At 38.6% G+C, this 18,101-nt stretch overlaps 1 protein-coding gene across 7 annotated transcripts in view; it reads right to left on the reverse strand.

The window, feature by feature from the left end:
- Positions 1–18,101, reverse strand: part of EHBP1 (EH domain binding protein 1) — a 226,264-nt gene that overhangs the window by 99,831 nt on the left and 108,332 nt on the right. For all 7 annotated transcript variants that reach the window (XM_074925462.1, XM_074925197.1, XM_074925116.1 and 4 more), the window contains one exon: positions 11,933–12,119. In XM_074925462.1, coding sequence (XP_074781563.1) covers positions 11,933–12,119 — 187 coding nt within the window. The remainder of the gene's footprint in view (positions 1–11,932; positions 12,120–18,101) is intronic.

Below are 18,101 nucleotides of genomic sequence, written 5' to 3' on the forward strand. Positions count from 1 at the left end.
TTGTAATATGTCCATAACTCATCATGACAGAAGCATAGGAATATTTATTAATGTACACTTATTTCCAATTTGAGGTACTTGCCAACCATGATGAACCAAACCCACCCTTTAGGCAAGCAGAGAATCAGGATATTGTTAGCCTCCTTCCTTCACAGAGTGCTTCGCAAGCGGCCGCAGACAGCAGAGAGTGCACTCAAGACTTTAACTATCTAAACCAGACCCAATAAAGCTCAATGTAATGGCTAAAAGTTAATACGTTACAGTAATGTCAGCTTATACAAATTGTGTTTAGCTCCTCGTTAGGTGCAAGGGAACACCGGAGAGAATCAAGTTTTCAATTTAAAAGCTGTCCAGTACTCTGCTTGTGTGGCTCTTGTTAAGGAGCCTGATAATAACGTGTAAAAACTCTACAGAAAAAGGATAGGTTTCATCAGGTTTTTATTGCGATGATTTTGAGGATTTTTGTTTTGATGGTAGTTTAAAAAAGGTCTTACAAGAGGAAAAGTGTTCCTTCTTTCTTCCACCTTTTAAAGAGCAAAGCTTGAACTAAACAGGAGTAATAGTCTGTGAAGCCAAGCATGCGAATCAAAGCCCTCCACGTCCTTTGAAAAGGTTAACATGAATGGCAGGCAGGTGGTTATCCTCCAGTACCTACACCAGGAGCCCACAGCCCCGCACTGTCTGCCTGCCTCCTCCCGGGTCCCTTCCGCCACAGGAGCAAAGGCAAATAACTTAAAGGAAATAAAATAAAAGGCCCTCATCACGGGTAAGGATTTTCAGATTACATATCCCAGAAGCTAGCCCAGATCTCACTTTGAGCTAACCTAATGCGGTTGTTTTTCAAACGCTTCAGCAGGCCACGGCTGCCTCGCCTGACCGGCAGTGTTTGTACCTAATCCGGCTTGTCCTCTGTGAGAGAAACTAAACAGTGCCATGAAAGCGTTGACATTTAGGTACCACAGCGCTCCAGAAGCTTTAATGCTCCTGGCAGCTCCTAACTTCTTCCTTGCATTTATGTACCTTTGGGACATTTAAAAGACAGATTTCAGGCAAATAACTTTGGCACCTTCATGAAGAGTCCAGTCCCCTCTGGATCCTGCAGAAATGGGTGCAAAAGATAAGGCAGAGCCCCGCTCACACTCCCTGCTCTCCCTCTGGAGATCCCCCACTGTCACTCTCCCCATCTCTATCTCTTCTGGGACTTCAAATATTCAATTCACCTCCTAATGTAGGAAGCTAGAGCTCAGAAAAAGCAGCATGGGTATTCCCACCATCCAGAGCCCATCTCTCCTTTGACCTCAGCAGCCTTGAAGCAATTCCTGAATCAGGATGTAAGTCTTATTTGACCAATCTTGCACTTGTCAGTAAGACAGATTGTCTTCATTCAAGGAAATTGAAAAGCTTATATAAAATAGTCACATATATGTACATGGGAAACATTGAAGAAATTCTAGCATTAGTGTAATTTTTGGAATAAAATATGAAGTATTTTTTGTTACGGTTTGCCTACATGCAATGGTGCTGCCATTTTAATGGTACATAGCAACAATATTCCCCTTTACTTCATCACACTATACACTCTATGCCTCTTGGCTTTTCCAGTTTCCACCAGAAATGGATTTTCTTCTCATAGAATGGTGCACAGTTTTTAGACTTCCAAGATGAAGTAAAGCATACAAAAATACTGCCATTACAAATCTAAAGAGCATATTTTTCCACAAGAAGTGGAGTAATATTTTAAGGCAACAAATCTGAGACCTGTAATTTGTAAACATAAGATAAATATAAAAATATAAAAAGTGAGGCTTTGAGTGTCATAACACTGGTTAAATTAACCAAACCTTATTTGCACAGGCATTTTGCAGAAGTGCTAACTGATGCAACCCAGAACTGCTGCAGGCACTGACAGTGTTTCATTTCATTTCAGCAGGAGTTACACTGCACCAATAACACAGAAATACCTCAAAGAGCAGTTATGAAAATGGCAGAAGGAGGCAAGTATTTATCCCCCTGCAAATTATGTATATTAATTTGCAATGAAAAATATTTTTCTAGGACAGCCCTGGAGACCTGTTATCTGCATACCCACTACTAACAAGGATCTTTAAGAAGAAACAGTCAAACACTTAAGTAGCAGCACTTAAAGTTGTCAAATCAAGTGTTCAGAAGTTGGGATATTACAAAATTATGGTTACCTATTCAATGTTAATTAGTACCCTTTGTATACTCACCTTATACAAACTTTAAGTGTACTTCTTCCTGTAGAGTTCTTCCTCATGGAAAGCACTCAGCAAACAACTTCACTGAATGGGGCTACCCAGTATTTTTATTTTTCTGAATTATTACTTGTTTGTCCTCATGCCTCATCCGCTGCATACTCCCTGGACCTTGAACGGAATATGGTATCTTTAATCTCATCAAGGGCTTTTCTACAGTGTTCATCTTCACGGTATTTTAATCTAGAAGACTAAACATTTAATCTTCCAGATATCCTTGTGAGGCAGTAGTCCCTTTAACCAAAGAAAAATCGAGGTTCACAAAAAATCCAACTCAAAATTATTGGGAGCTGTTGCTTTTGAGTCCTCAGTCTGAGCCACCTAAGACCTGACCTTACTGAGAGCTGCTTGTTTTATGATACTTCATGTGTCACAAAACAGCACTCTCTCAGTTGCATGGCTCTTGAGTCAAGCCAATAGCTCTGCTAATTTATCATGGTTGTATCAAGCTGAGAACTTAACAAAACCCACCACATCTAAAATCTGATTCAAAAGATTAGCTTAGCACCACATAATGAACTCATGACAGAGGAAAGGATAATATTCACTGCTCCTGGACAGCATTTGGTTGCTTAATTTTCAGAGAAAGCAGAGTCTTTCCACTGGCCCTTGTCTCAAACAGCTTACAACCTGGACTAGTTTCCTGCGTAACAATACATATGGTGCCGTTTGAGGGACAAGGTCTGCAGAAACACCTGCATCTGATGATGCGTTTCTATCTAGATAACACTCTGGCTTCTTGCTGGGCAAATGGGATAAGGTGAGAAGTGAGAGGCTGAGGTTGGAAGGAGCTCAAGCTCTGCCTCCAAACCTGTGCATAACTCCTGCTACAGGAACATGTGGGTAAACTGACTTACCTGGTTTTAAACCTACAATTCTGAAGGAAGCATCTCTCTTAGAGGTAATGTGACTATAGAACAGCATCTAAATCTTTTTGACAGCAGTTCAACTGTCTTGTTACTAGAAAATGGGCACAAAATACTTCAGTCAGAAAGGGAGAAAGCAGCAGATATAACAAGGGCGGGCTTGGTTTCATCTATACTCTTGATGTCTAAAAACCTACACCTGTTGGCACCGATCATGGGAATAATATGAAGACCACAGACACTACCCTCCACCAATTTACATTCATAGAGCCACCTGCAAGGAGAAGGAGGGAATCAAGAAAGGCTGCAAAGAAACAAAGACCAGTACATTATTAACACTGACAGCTGCTGCAGTAAAACCACAGGCAAACCAAGCAACGTCCAACTAAGAAAGAATTTATCACTTTGGTAGCCTAAGGAGACCACTGGTAAGCAAAAACCTACTCATAAAAGCATGAGTCTCAAACACATCCATACAGCATCTGGCATACCCCTTTGGATCCTAATGGATAGTAAGAAGTTGTCCCTTCTGCTGCTGTCTCTTATGACTGCTCATGGATAGGTTATTGCATGTTATACACCACTTCTTGGACCAGTTTTCACAAAATCTCTAATTAAATAGAGCAAAGCAGAGGATCTCCATTTGCTGAACAACTGTCCATTAACACTCCTACTCTATAACCATATCTCCTATTCATGTGCAGTCATGCCTGCATGTTGAAGGGAGAAATAACTTTTGAAACATCTTCCCATTTTTTTTCCTGTCCAATCATGGGTCTCTTCTTTAGGTCACACACACAAGAGTCCGTAAATATTCAGGGACAATTAATCTCACCAACTTTAAATGCCTATCAATTAGTCAGCCAAGTCTAACTCACCTAAGCTCTTTTACAGCCAAGGGAGAGAACCAGACAGCTCTAGGAATAATGTATCTGAGGCAGTTGTGTGACTCAATCTCAGAAGGGGATCCATTTTATTAAGGGCCAGACCTGGGAACTCTTACTTACATAAGCAGTCAATAAAACTGCTTACCGTTCCTGCATATTAGTGATACATTAAATTTTCTCCAAAAAATGCACTAGGGTTTGTTCTATTGTTTGTCCTGGTTTTGGTGCCACAGAGGGATGTAGTCATCTCCAATCATAACGGTTCCAAGACAAAAAGCAGACCGACAAAAATGAAAGCCTATTTTCCCCAGAAAGATGCAATTTGTACTTTTGCAAAAGTAACTTCTTAAAAGCCCATACTTGCAGCTGAGTTTCAAATCCTCAGGCTGTACAATTTTAAGATTCCCTGACTTCAACAGTATTTTTTTTCTATAAATATGGCCTACAGGTAAGATGTTAAATAATTTTATTTTAAAAATTACTAGCATATATGCACATATGTGTGTGCATGTATATAAAATGCTTTTCCCCTTTACAGAGAAGTTAGTGAACATTCTGGTCAATGAAAATAAATATAAGAAACAGTACCTAGAAGTTGCAATAATTAGCTATCTGATCATTTGCAACGATATACTGCATCCCTACGTCCATCTGCATAAACAATGACCTCTTCATTAACAAATCATTTGACTTTTACAAAACCAATAAAAACAGAGAATAAAAGGTTTTAATTTCCCTAAACTGAGAGAGTAACTACATTCAGTAGGTAGAAACTTAGGTGACTAAATGTATTTTTCAAAAGAATGATTCTGTTACAAATATGAACAGAGGGAAATTTAAACCATAAAAGACATCTGAACATGAAATAGTGGTAGAAGACTCAACTAAGGTTGCATTTTCAATTTTAACAGACTGCTTTCTGGCAGTACTATCCTAAGTACTACTGGATCATTAGAACCCACAGCTGCTGTGAACCACAAATACCCCAAACCAGCACACTGCCAAGACACTAAGGATACGTTTCCCAGCTGAGTGACGACTGTGCTGCAACAGAAAGGGCCTGTCCTGCTGTATTCTCATGTCAGTGTTGTGTTCCTGGTACTCACGTAACTCACAGTCAGTACTGGTGCTGGCACAAAGTGGGGCAGGGAAAGGGGAGAACATGAGAATTCAGGCTAGGGACTGAACTCAATGCAGTAAATCCAAACCCTGAAGCATGCATTAGCTGAGGACAAGAGGAAGATACTCTTCAGCCCATACCTTCAGCAAAATGGAAAAATACTACACTTGCATTTGGAAGAGAAGAGTTTACTCCTTACTCTAACACATATTCTAATGAGGTGGTTTTATGTCCAACCATAGGTTAATAGTAAGGAACACAGAAAAAGCACATAGCTAATCAAGTTGACAAACACCATTGAAAACTCATGCAAACAGTAATAAGTATTGCATTAAAAAGGGAGCCTATTGTTTAACACTAGAAAATCTGCAAGTTCAATGAATTGTCTGTGCTTCAATATGATTATCTCACTATCTCTCTGTTCACGTTATGCATGTGGCTTGTCTTTCTTCCTATTAAAAGATAAAATGTCTTAGGGCCGTATGCAAAGGCAGATTTTCTCAGAGTGCCTTTTTTTTCAGAAGTTCATAACAGTAGTTACCTTAAAATTCTGTCCACTGCTTCCCAAGTCTTCCTAGGGCTTGATGAATTGTCTGCATAGGAAGTGACAAAGATCTCATGCAAATGAGCTGCACAATTCCTTTGCAGCTGATGTGAAGATGGAATGGAGCAAAATCATTAAAGAAGATGTTCCAGAGAGCCAGGAAGTCCTTATGTGAATGGACAATTGAGATACTTTTGATACCAAGAGACAGTTAGTGATCTTCATCTACCGTTTGAAGTTTAATGTAATTTCTCCACTTGGCTGCATTACTGCATCTGTGTTTTAAGATGAGCTCTTCCTACTGTTCAGTACATAAGGTTGATAATGCTGAGGTAAATATAAATGCAAAAGTGAGCAACTGAAGACTACAGGATGTCCAAGATCTTGGAGATTTGCACCTAGTAGTATACCGAATGTTACTTTCCTCCCCTTCCACTAAACTCACCTGAGTGTTCTGTGCTTTATCTCTGTCTAAGCATTTATTCTGCCTTAGATTAAATGAGAAAAAAAAAAAAAAAAAGAAAAAAGAGAAGAAACTACAGTTTCTCGTTGTTCCCTTGAAAAGTATCTGAGAACTTTTCTTCTTTTATAAGCAGATAATTTGTACCTTCTTTGCAGTCTGAAGAATAAAGTGCCTATCAGGCAGAAATCTTTCTGAACAGCCTGAACAGCAGCATTGCAGATACACACTGGATTACAAAAGATACTGGATGGAGATGGGTTACTATATGTCATGCAGAAAAAGGATTCTATATTTCTTATCACGTTTCCTATAAATATGTTTCATTAGAGCTTAAACCAGCTAGCTTGCCTAGCACGAGAAAGCAGACTATCATTAGGCATGCAAAACAATTAATTATGGTTTTAAAAAGAGAGAGAGCATGCTTAAACAATGAAGGTGAAAACAGAAATGTTATTATTGGCTTTGGACTATTACATGAATGTGTATTCTCCTTTTCTGCCAACACAAGGCCATCACAAGCTCTTGTCTACAAGCACCGAAACTAATGCCTATGTTTCATGATTATCAGCAACACGATGACTTTCATAAAGGTGAGAATGGCGTATACATTAATATGACACTTAAGCTTATTTATCATCCTGTCCTGGTGCTATATACTTTCATCAGTTGCTAGGTGTAACTCAAAACCATCCAAGGACAAGTTCTTCAAAAAGCATCCTGTGGTCTGACATTAATTCCGTATCTGTTCACATAATCATGTATTGCCAGAGAAACACCTATCACCAAGATTGGAGTGCAGGAGTTTCATTTACTGATATATTCTGGGCAGTCCAGTAGCCAGCTGTGAGATGGAGATCTGTGAGCTACCAAATCCCAGGCTGACAACTAGTCAGCTGCAATAGCCATTCTGTAAAGCATCTCTAATAAACACAGGTTTCCAGACCCTGAAAACTGAAGAAAGGATGTGAGACCAAGCTGGATTTACCAAACATAACATACCTGCTGACTTTCCGTAGGTTAATGGTAACTGGTATCTAGAAACCAAATAGATTCATGAGCCATCAACATAAGCCTTGGCTGCAATCTGGCAACAAACTGAAACTAAGGGATGGGCATATGCTATCCTTCCAAGGAGTGAATGAGTAATCCCAATCCAGTGCAGGAGCTGTTTTCTTCTAACACTTAAAAATAACTCTGTGGTTGAGGGTGATTGTCTGTTTCCTCCTGTTCCCTAGTAAATAATTATTCACCTCTCACATAAATGCAGTAGCATTCCTGACCCCTCATTCTCACAAAGGCAATAAAATCCATGATTGTACAGACACATGTGACTTCAAGCTTCTCTACTATGGGACACAGTTGCTGACTCTGGAACTGATACCTGGATGTGATTTCCAATAAGCTCAACATAATGCTGGGAAGGTAAGAGATACTGAGACTGGATGAGATTTCAGCCAGTTGAAGTTGGTATGTACATTTTTTTTTTTTTTAATCAGCTAAAGCAATGCTGAGTGCTGATATGCATGCCATGCGCTGGTCTGATACCACTTTCTGAGCCTGAACTTTGTTCAATTTTTTTCCACAAAGTCAATAACAAGTGGAAGAAATTTCAAATCTCCATCACTTCTGTGAAAGGCAGAACCTGGTTATCCAAACCATGTCAAGAACAGTAACACATGTATGATGGTAACAAGGCTTCAGTTGGGTTTGACAGCAGTGTAGCAGGTTGATGACTGAAGAGCTTAATTACAGCTTTGCAGTTTGTTGGATTCACCACAGTCTTGAAGCCATCAGAGATGATAACTGTGGGATGATTCCAGGCTTTCAGACTTTGCATTTTTAAGCTCTCTCTGATGACTCAGATTAGGTTAGAGAAGACATGGAAGGAAGACAGGAGAGAATTGAGGTACTTCTTTAGGAAGTGCAAGTAGGTAACAACATTTGGAAACAAAACTTCCTCCCAACCCAGATATGGCAAATACTGAGCTAATACTATGGGATCAAGAGCTGGCTGGACCTGTATGGAGAGACAGACCCTGCCTTACCTCTGACAGTTAAATGCCCCTTCCTCACTGACAGAGATGACACAGGGATTTCCAAGTGATCAAGGGGCCTGCTCAAAGGAAAGATATTAAAGAGGCTTGGAAGGGGCTTGCTACTCCAGCTAACTGATTGCTCAGGGAAGCAGTGCAAGGAAAACATTTGAAGAAGATCAGCTGACTATTAGAGATGTTCAGAGGCTGTCTGGACATGGCCTGGGCAACTGACTCTATGTGGCCTTGTTTGAGCAGGGGGGCTGGACCAGAAGGCCTCCAGAGGTCTGTTAATGCCTGTTTATTAGTCTCATGTTCTGTCTTCACTGATCATTGAGTTCTTGAACGATTTCCACCCTGGAGTACTGTCTTTATCCTGGGGATACCAGGCATGATGCCTATACCAACAGACCAGAAGATGCTTTCTGAAATTTTCTGCCTAGTTTTACATGAAACCTTAACACAGAATTATCTCTTACAGCATACATCTCTGAACAAAGGAACTAGGAGGAGTTTGATTTTTGTATGGTGTCAGGAGTAATAGAGGTAATAAGTTGCGGGTATAATTCCAGGAAAAATCTAGAAATAGTCTTCATCTGTTAAAAGACAGTACAACTCCATTAAAAGAAAGCCCTTTGCAAATTGCATATATGCATTAGCTTAAGTCTTTTCTCAAATGAGACATGTCCAAGACTGGTGACTGCTAAAAAATGCATTGTTTTATTCTCCTCTTTCATTACCACAGACACTGCTGTTATAAATTAAGAAGACGTACACACACACACGAAAAATCATGTGTAGGAAGTCAGATATCCTTCAGGTGAGAAACACCTTCCACCACTATTTGGGTAATGGTAAAATGTTGGACTCGGGCTATGATGTTTCAACAGCAAATACAATTGTGCTTCTGTGGAAGTGCTCCTATACCCACGATGCCAATGCTAGAAGGCTCACTGCAGCTGAACATTGAATGAAGCAATTTTGGTGTCCAGCCATACCCTATGCCCTAGGGATTTGATTTTGGGGTGTATGCTTAGGAAAATATCAACCTTTCTTGCCCTACTTTTAAATTGTTATTTAAATTCCTGGGAACTTCACCACTGTTTTCAACATCTGTGTGGCTTGGTTTTTTTTAACAGAGTAACAAAATTTCAAGTATTTGTAACCTGTATCTTGAGCAGGAATCTGTCATGTGTCAAATAATCTTTCAGGAGCAATTTCTACCTAATAAACTTGATGATGCTGTTATTGGCATCTATATATCAGCAACAGCAAATGTGATGAACACTATTAGCCCATGAAGGAAAAATGAGCTCCAAATACTCTGTCAATGATTTCCAGAAGCATTTTTGGAGTCTTCTTCCTTGAACTCTAAAGTTATAATATTAATGCTGTGTTTGTGTAGTCTCAGGATTAGCATTTCTGCTCCACAGCCATTTCCTATGAAGGCAACAACAAACACACAGAACTGAACATGTCAGGACACTTAGGTTCTGGTCAGAGTTGTAGCAGAGACTTGCTGTGCACAGCAAACTTGGGACAAAACACTGAATTAGATATGTTATTTAACCTCCTTTTACCTAAGTTTACCTCTGTGGGACTATTCCCCCTACATAAGGGTGTGTGCTAAGTTCATGTTTGTATAGTGCCTATACCTTTTGACGGGAGTTTTTTCATAGTTGCTAAACATCATCACTATTATTGAGTAATAAACAAACAAGTTATTTGTGCCAACAGCCCAAGTCCAACCTGGGCACTATTTTGTACTGTGGTGTGAGGAAATTGTTTCCTTTTCTTTTAAATGCCAGTACTCTTCTGAATTTCAAAAAACAACTCAAGCAAAGTGCTTCTGATCTAGCGTTATTAGATCATCTTAGAGTAAAACAATTCAAGCACAAAAAAAAATACTGTTGTTACAGAAAGCTTTCTGAATTGCAAGGGACCATACAATATTTGAACAAAACCAATCAGTGAAACCAGGACACTGCATTTGCTTTGAAGTCTCCCATAATGGCCTTGTGTTCTCCAAAATCCTGCAAAAATTTAAAACCTTCTGTACCACAAAAGGTCAGCATAGAGCTCTATTTTCCCACACAGCCATAATGAATACCAAAACTTCAGTACTTAGACCTTTGCTGGTCTCAGCTGTGCCTCAGCATCAGTGGCAGAGAGGTGAGCTGCAGTCAGGCAGGCACCAAAATATTCAGAAACAAACACCCTGCATAAGAGCAGGAACTACCTGACTGCATTCATAACAGCACAGTCCTCCGAGTTCAATCCTCTATCTTTTCTTAATCAATTCCAGCTTTCAGACAACCTAAAACTTAAGTTATTTCAGCACAACAAAGACATGAAATAAAGCAGAGACGTTATTTCCTTGGATGCAGACCTGTAAAAAAGCCTCTCAAACAACGAGCAAAGAGGGCACAACCTCCATCAAGCAACCTGATAAAATCTCCTTCACAGATGTCTCTTCTCTGCCTGGTAGTACCAGAATGCTTTACTTTGGCCCCTTTGCTTTGACCCGAGGGCCAGACCAGAAGTCAAATAATGTGCAATATTTTTCATACAGAAACTCCAGTGAATATGATCAAACCCTGTGTCAGAGCATTATAAAACTGCTATGCTTTGATTTCATATTTTCCTGGGAGTGGTTTTGCATATTAAGAGTGAATTGTGCTTGTGGCCTTACTATGATGTTTTGTTTTGCTGTGAGCAGACACAGATTAGACTTCTGGTCTCTTACTCTTTACCCTGACTGAGTGATAAATGACAGCAAGATCAGAGCCTGAGTGGACAAGGACATGTCAGCAATCTGGCTGAGTGATTAAGCAATGAAATGATAGCTATGACAAGTAGTTTAATTCAATTCTTAATTTAAAGTACAGCAGCTCCAATACAAGGCAAAACAGGTGATAATATTCATAAATTGGACAAGATATGCTGGAAGGGAAGCCCTCTGTCTTCATCTTCCTACGCTTCAAAACAAGCATTCAGCATGTATTAAATTCATTTTTAAGAAGGGACAATTAACATGTACTATTAAATGCCTGTTTTGTTTAAAAAGCCCAAGTGGTGCTGAAACATGGGAGTTGAGATTTACAACAGCTAATTTCTGCTGAAGTGATCCTATAATACCTACACCTCACACTGGCCTCTGCAACAGAAGTTAACTCATATTTTCCCTTGACAAACACGGATGTTTTTGCATATGTAAGTATGCTTAGTCTGGATGTGCCTAATAAACAGTTAATCTGGTTTAAACTAGATTGTATTTTTTAAAAAATTACTTCAACATACCTATGAAATTGGACACACATAAATCCCGATACAAATAAACAGTAGCCAGTACTAAACCCAGATTTATGACAGAAATGTGGAGACAGACTCTTCAACAGGGCAAGGCTTAGCAGCATTACAATAGATCAAGACAAAGTATTGTTCAACATGATTTTCTTCCTTCTCGATGGCATATCCAGCTGTCCTGTAACATTTGTTACTAGAAGACTCTTTTCTTTGAAACTGCAGTTGCTGTTACTGTTGTCATTAAATCCTTAAAGAAAAAATACAAGCTCCTACTGCTGCTCTCTCCCTATGAACCAGCAAATGAATAGAGATGAGCCAACACCTTATTAAGTATAAGCAAAGCTTTTAAGATGGCCTGCAGAAATAAATAGGATGTCCACAATACACATAAAGGTACTGTTAATAACAAAGATGAAATTTTGGTATGAAAAACCTACCTTAGGAGAAGAAGAAAGCTCCCTCGATGCAGGAATAGCTGACATGTTCTCACTCATGCCTGTCTCTGTCTTTGGCAAGAGGTTTGGTGGTTCAGGAGCCTTTCTTTTCATCTTCTTTTCTGGTTCTTGCAGTGGTGCAACTTTAATTAAAGCAGACCTTGATTTTGGTTCATAAAACGGATTTGATCTAATTAAAAGAAGGAAAACATATTTCTTTGCTATCTCCTTGGAATTAAAGTGGAAAGCAAGATCTGTTTAGAGAAACCGGTGACTAAAATGCTTTTATTATCCCATGTAAGAATATGTTTTGCCTTTACATATTTTTAGATACTACTTTTTCATATGATTGAAAAGTGAGTTACAACAGTTAAAACTGCATTAGATGAGGATTTCCATAAATTTTATACAGTTCTGTATATTACAGAAGTTTTACCAATTTTATAAAGCTAATGCTTCAATTATACTTAGGTATCTATCAAAGAGTGATCTGATTTACAGACAAGCTGTATACCTACAAATCTGAGTAAAGCTGCTGGCTGTTTAATATTCTAATGAACAGAATTACGAATGCTTCTATAGAACAGAGTTAAGAATCAGGCCACTTTTACATGCATGCTTCAATCCACTTCAGAGGCCTCACACTTGGCCAAGTCTGAAAATTTTGGCCTCCATAGGTACCCAATCCACATCAAGTGTATTTTAAATGCTGCAGCACAAAGGCACCACACCATTTCAAGAACACTCTTTGGATAAGAGAATAGTGTAAGAAAACCACAGCTGACTTGTGTACACCTCTTTACAGATACCAGTAGCCACCATCTGTCTATTTTGAAAGTGCTTTTTATAACTAAACCTCATTTAAGTAACACACTAAACATCTTTGACCAAGTGGATGCAGTCAGAAGAATTATTCTCCTTAACACTGGCATTCATGTTCCAACACCACATTTGTTCCACTATAAGTAAGTATTTCCACAGCATTTCCAAATTTTATCTCTTAGTTTGATACATCAAATGCCATTATTGATGTATTCTTGAATGATTTCTACTACTCACTTAGAAGAGCCAGCTATTTTGTATCCTGCTAAAGATACTTATGGGAACCTTCTTTGCACTAAATTATTTAATTTATAATCTTTGCTTTTCATATTTTGCAGTCCAAAAATTGGAGGGTTAATTATGAAATGGATATGAATTAATTCCTTTCCAGTCCATACTTCCCCTGCAAGATATATTTATCATATATCTCAAACTATGCTTATGTAACAAAGACACTGCAATTCCCAAAGATCTATCTGCACGGAGTTATATAAAGCATAACCAACCATGACAAATAACCTCAGTCCCTTGAATTCAGCTCTAGATGGAAATAATAATGCATATAGCATTAGACATGGGTCTACCTAGCTAGATCCATCTACAAATTTCCTCTCAGGATAAGAGTTTTTAAAGAACTACAACAACAAAATTTAGACACAAGTGAAAAACCAAATATTCATCCAGTTTCCTTTCACACAACACCAAATTTCTCTCAGTTTTGTGTACTTTTAGTATGAAAATACGTCTTTCAGTCTCATGGACTGATTTTAGAATTTATTTTAATGCAGTTTACCATCATCCTCTTTTCACTGACAAAAAGCAAGCAATTAATAATCCACACCACAGAAAATAAGTCTACTTCTAATAGGCAGTTTACTGAAGCACGTAAGGGAAGACCGGGCATAAAAGCTCCAGATCTGTTTGAGAAACTGCCACTGCTTGTTATAGAGAAAGAGATCTAAATCCAGATACTGAAGCAAAAGGAAAAACTAACACTAAAATAACTCATCTGCTGACTGAAGGCAACTTTCAGGTGTTCCCACGTTGCTGCCTATCAAGCACAAAGCCCCCAGTGCAATCAAAACTAAAAGCAACATCAAAATAACAAGTTAAATAGAAACGGATGGGTGTTTTCCATGGGAGGCAGTAGAAAAAGGAGGGTATTCAGGCTGGAGTGGAGAATGCACCTAGCTGTCAGTAACTCTAATTTAGCTGACAGGCCAGCTCAGCTGTCTTCAGACACTGGAAAGTTCAAAGGGAGGTGAAAATGAAGATAAAAGAGATAAAGGCTGAAGAACAATGCATTCTACAGGACAGCACAAGGTTTTCTTTAGTTCAGCAAGTTAGCCCTCTGAACAACCAACAGACACAGCATGTTTGGCAGGAAAGTAATTTACCTCTGTGTACTTGGAATTAGAGAGCTGTGTTTGTAAGGTGTTAAAATGAATTTGGTGCGAGAAAAAAACCCAACACCTTATCAATGAGAATGAAAAAGTTTGGAAGAACCACTTTTTGAATTTTTATGATCCAGTATTGTCTGTGCTGCATGTGTAATCTTGAAGAACCATACCCTACTGCATGCACCAGAAGGATGTGCTGTAAGGAAACAAGCGACTGCCATTTTTTCCTAGAGAAGAACTTGCTTGAAAGCCAGATGAAACCATCACATTTTGGTCATAGTATGGGCAGAACACACACACACTATTTTCCACCTTTCCCCCTGTACTGCTTTTAATTGGTCTTACAAATATTGAGAAAGATTTTTGAAAAATTAAGTTTAATACAGAAAAAAAATGACAAACAAAACAGTTCTTGCCTCAAGAGGCTAATAACTTTTGAAGTCATGCGGGTAGCATATGTAGCAGGGTTTGGTCGAACAGCTTCCACATGGCTATACAAGAAACAGCATAGGAAAAGTCTGGCTGTAAAAAGCCTTAGCTGAAAAACATTAAAGCACTTTTCTCTGAGGTTAGCTCCCATACATTTTACTTCTGTGAAGTTACTTGATTGATCCACACAATACGATTTGCCTGAAGAGACACTAGACTGTCCACCACAAAATTTAAAAAAACCCCAAACCTGACAAACTACCTGGCATGATGCTGCCACTGGCAGCATGGTGGCTTGTGGCTTCTTGTGCAACAGGCCACTTCAATAGATAGCAACTCAACAGTCTTTCCAATTAGACAACATTATTCTGAGCCATGCAATGATTAATGAGATAAGAAGCCAAAGAGCCAAATAATATCTGAAAGTAAGTTTTATTCTGATCAATTTAAAAATTATTTTGATCAGCATTATGGGTTAACTGAAAAAAACCCAAAACTTTTTATTGAGAAGGAAAAACAAAGCTGTCACTGTGGTAGGGTTAAAAGATCAGGCAATATTATTAGTCAGAAGTACTAAGGTTGAAAGCATTACACTGTAAGTAGTTGTGAGCTACGCTATTTTCAAATAATTAAACTTAACTTAGCAAGTTGTGCTGTCCTTCATTAACAGGTAGCCACCTACCATTTTTATTTTAATGTATAAAGTTCAAAAGGGCAAAAGCAGAATTTTACACTAACATTCAAATGCACAAACTAACAAAAAGAAAATGTGTTCCTTATCTCTAGCTAGGTATGAGAATTTAGCCAGAGGAAGTATGTTTTGAGAGTGTAGTTTTACAGCAGAATATAAGTACTGGATCATCTAATTCCCTGCATAACATGCAATGCCTCATTACGCTTATGCTTGTGACTATGCTTTGCTTATGTGTGTTGTGAAATCTTATCCTTACAACCATGAGTGAAATATGTTTCAATTAAGCCAATTACCCAAGGTAAATCCTTCACAGAGGCGCAGTGAGGGTAAGTACCTTTTCCAAGATTACAACAAGAGTCTGTTACAAAAGTGGAGTCAGAGTTCAGCTCTTGGGGCACTTTGTGTAAGCTCTGAGTCCAGAATCAGAACTAGGGATCTGTCAGAGTAGAGTGGTACGAGGGTCCTGATGCTAACTGATGCGTCCGTGTTCCCGAGACACACTGTAGCATTTCACACAAAATACAAGAGGAAAATACCAAGTGGTGCATTAAGTGAACTCCAATGAAACGTTTAAGATGCAGGGATAAAAATACATTGAATTCCCTGAGCAACAGTAGATGTCTTTCAGGAGCCTTCTATTTCTCATGCCTTCTATCTATAGGTTCAGAACCACTCCTGGGGAAAGCACTAGACCAGTGGTTGTCAAAAATGGTTAAAAACCACCCAAAACAAAACAAACCAAAATTAATATCAAAAGACAAGATGTTAGGAGAGAGGTTGACAATAATATGCAAAGTTTTCTAAGGCCATGATATGACTCAGTTGTTCAGCTTTGTCTTGAATACACTGCTCGGGCCAATTCAACACATCTTAAAATAGATACATAGCAGAAGAATTAACAGGGTCCAGAGACGTGCGGTGAAAATGATTAGAGAGCTGAAGAGACTTCTGTATGAAGAGAGATTGAAAAAGTTAGCACCATTTAACTCAGACAAGTGATAAGTAATGGCGAACATGCTAGAGATATACAACACAGCAACTGTTTACGGCAGATAAATCCAATACTCTAATTGTTGTTTTGATAAGCCAGCAGAAGAGGTAGTGCATGGAATTGGAAAGGTAATTTATTTACAATCAATAAAAGGAAACACTTTTCCTGTATGATCTTGGGTTTTTGTGGAATTCTGCCATAAATTGACACTGAAGCCTAGACTTTAATAGAATTTGGAAGAAGATTAGCCAGTTACATAGATAATAAAAGCATCAATATTCACATTAGATAAGAAGCAATACGCAAATACACATCTGGACACAAACCCTCATGATTTAGGGCACACAAAACCTACCAACTGGCACTGCCTATCAAAATCTTTCCTTTGGTGCTCACCACACCATACCTTAGAAGAAACTTTCTACTGAAAAATTTGAAAATTAATGACATGAGGCATAATAGAGCTTGTAGGTGTGAGTTAGCATCATGAGTCCTGTGTTCCAAGACTGGAGTTTTATTATTACACTTATTCCTCCAGAGCATTTCAGTGTAAAGTTTCAAAGGTTCTTCTTGTCACACTTCTACCCAATACCTTTAACAAATGGTCTCTGCGTCTTTTTCAGTGACATAGTGCTCCTGTAACCTAAGAGGAAAATGTGGAGAGGAAGCTACTTTGGGGTTCAGGACATAAGAAACTTATGTAAAAGATGTAAAAAAACATTTTACAGTGCTTTTTTACTCCTTATCCTTCCATCTTTTCATGGAACGTGGCTTTTATAATGAAAACACAGATCAGACTTATACTCAAGTAGAATCCACCTGAGGAGTTTATTTTTATCCTTGGGAAAAAGAAAAAAAAAAAAAGGAATAACACAGATGGGGTCATTAAAATAAGAAGGCGGCTGTTGTAAACAAAGGGCTATAGAAATCAACAGTCCAGTATACAGAAAAAGCAAGGCTGCCTGTTACAACACTGCCACAAGCCCATTTGGCACGTATTTTCTTAGGGTGGAAATGTGAGTATAAATATGAAACAGAGAAAATTCTTCACTTGCCCATCCATGTAGCTTTTGCTCTTTCTGCTCTTCTCCTCAGTCTTTGCTGTCCTATATACCCATATCTTTGGAGGTGTAAAGTATGCATATTTTTCCTCCCTGTGGATTCTGGTGATCAGTGAATGATCAGGGATGCCTGGTGTGACTGTCAACAGTGTGATTACACTGTGCTCTGAAGACACAGCAGCCAGTGCTGTTTGTTCAGGCAGTGCCTTGATGAATGGAGCTGGCAGAAACATCATTCCCTTAGTGCCCCCTTTTTTTTTTTTCGACAGAGCAAACAACAATAAATGGCCACAAATCTTTAAAAGGAAAAAAACCCTGCAGGGTCCTTTATAAATTTGTATTAGAGCACAGGGGAATTCTTCAATTTCCTAGAACACAGCTATAAAAAGAGAAGCATAAAGATAATGATATGACACCTGTATTAATATTAAATATGAAAGCAATGCAAATGTCATGCTATGATAAATCTCAATAAATAATGTAAAACTAAATGTTAATTATTGTTGTTGTCTGTAAAATTGCTCGTATGAAATCAGCGTAAACTGTTTCATGAGTGGTGTGGTTGGTGACTAATGACCACAAACAAGGAGTAAGTATATACCGTCAACCTCCCAAGCTGCACAGCTATTGCAAAAAGCTCTCGCTCCTTGTTAGGTTTCTATACTGTAATACAATGCAGTCAGTGTGACTTTATAAAAGTTTTATGAGTGATTATGGTAAAACAAACAACCTAAAAAAGTGCGTAAGGCGTTATCTTTCCCATATGGAGATTCAG

This window comes from Athene noctua, chromosome 1 (genome assembly GCF_965140245.1).
Source record: "Athene noctua chromosome 1, bAthNoc1.hap1.1, whole genome shotgun sequence".
Taxonomy (NCBI): Eukaryota; Metazoa; Chordata; class Aves; order Strigiformes; family Strigidae; genus Athene; species Athene noctua.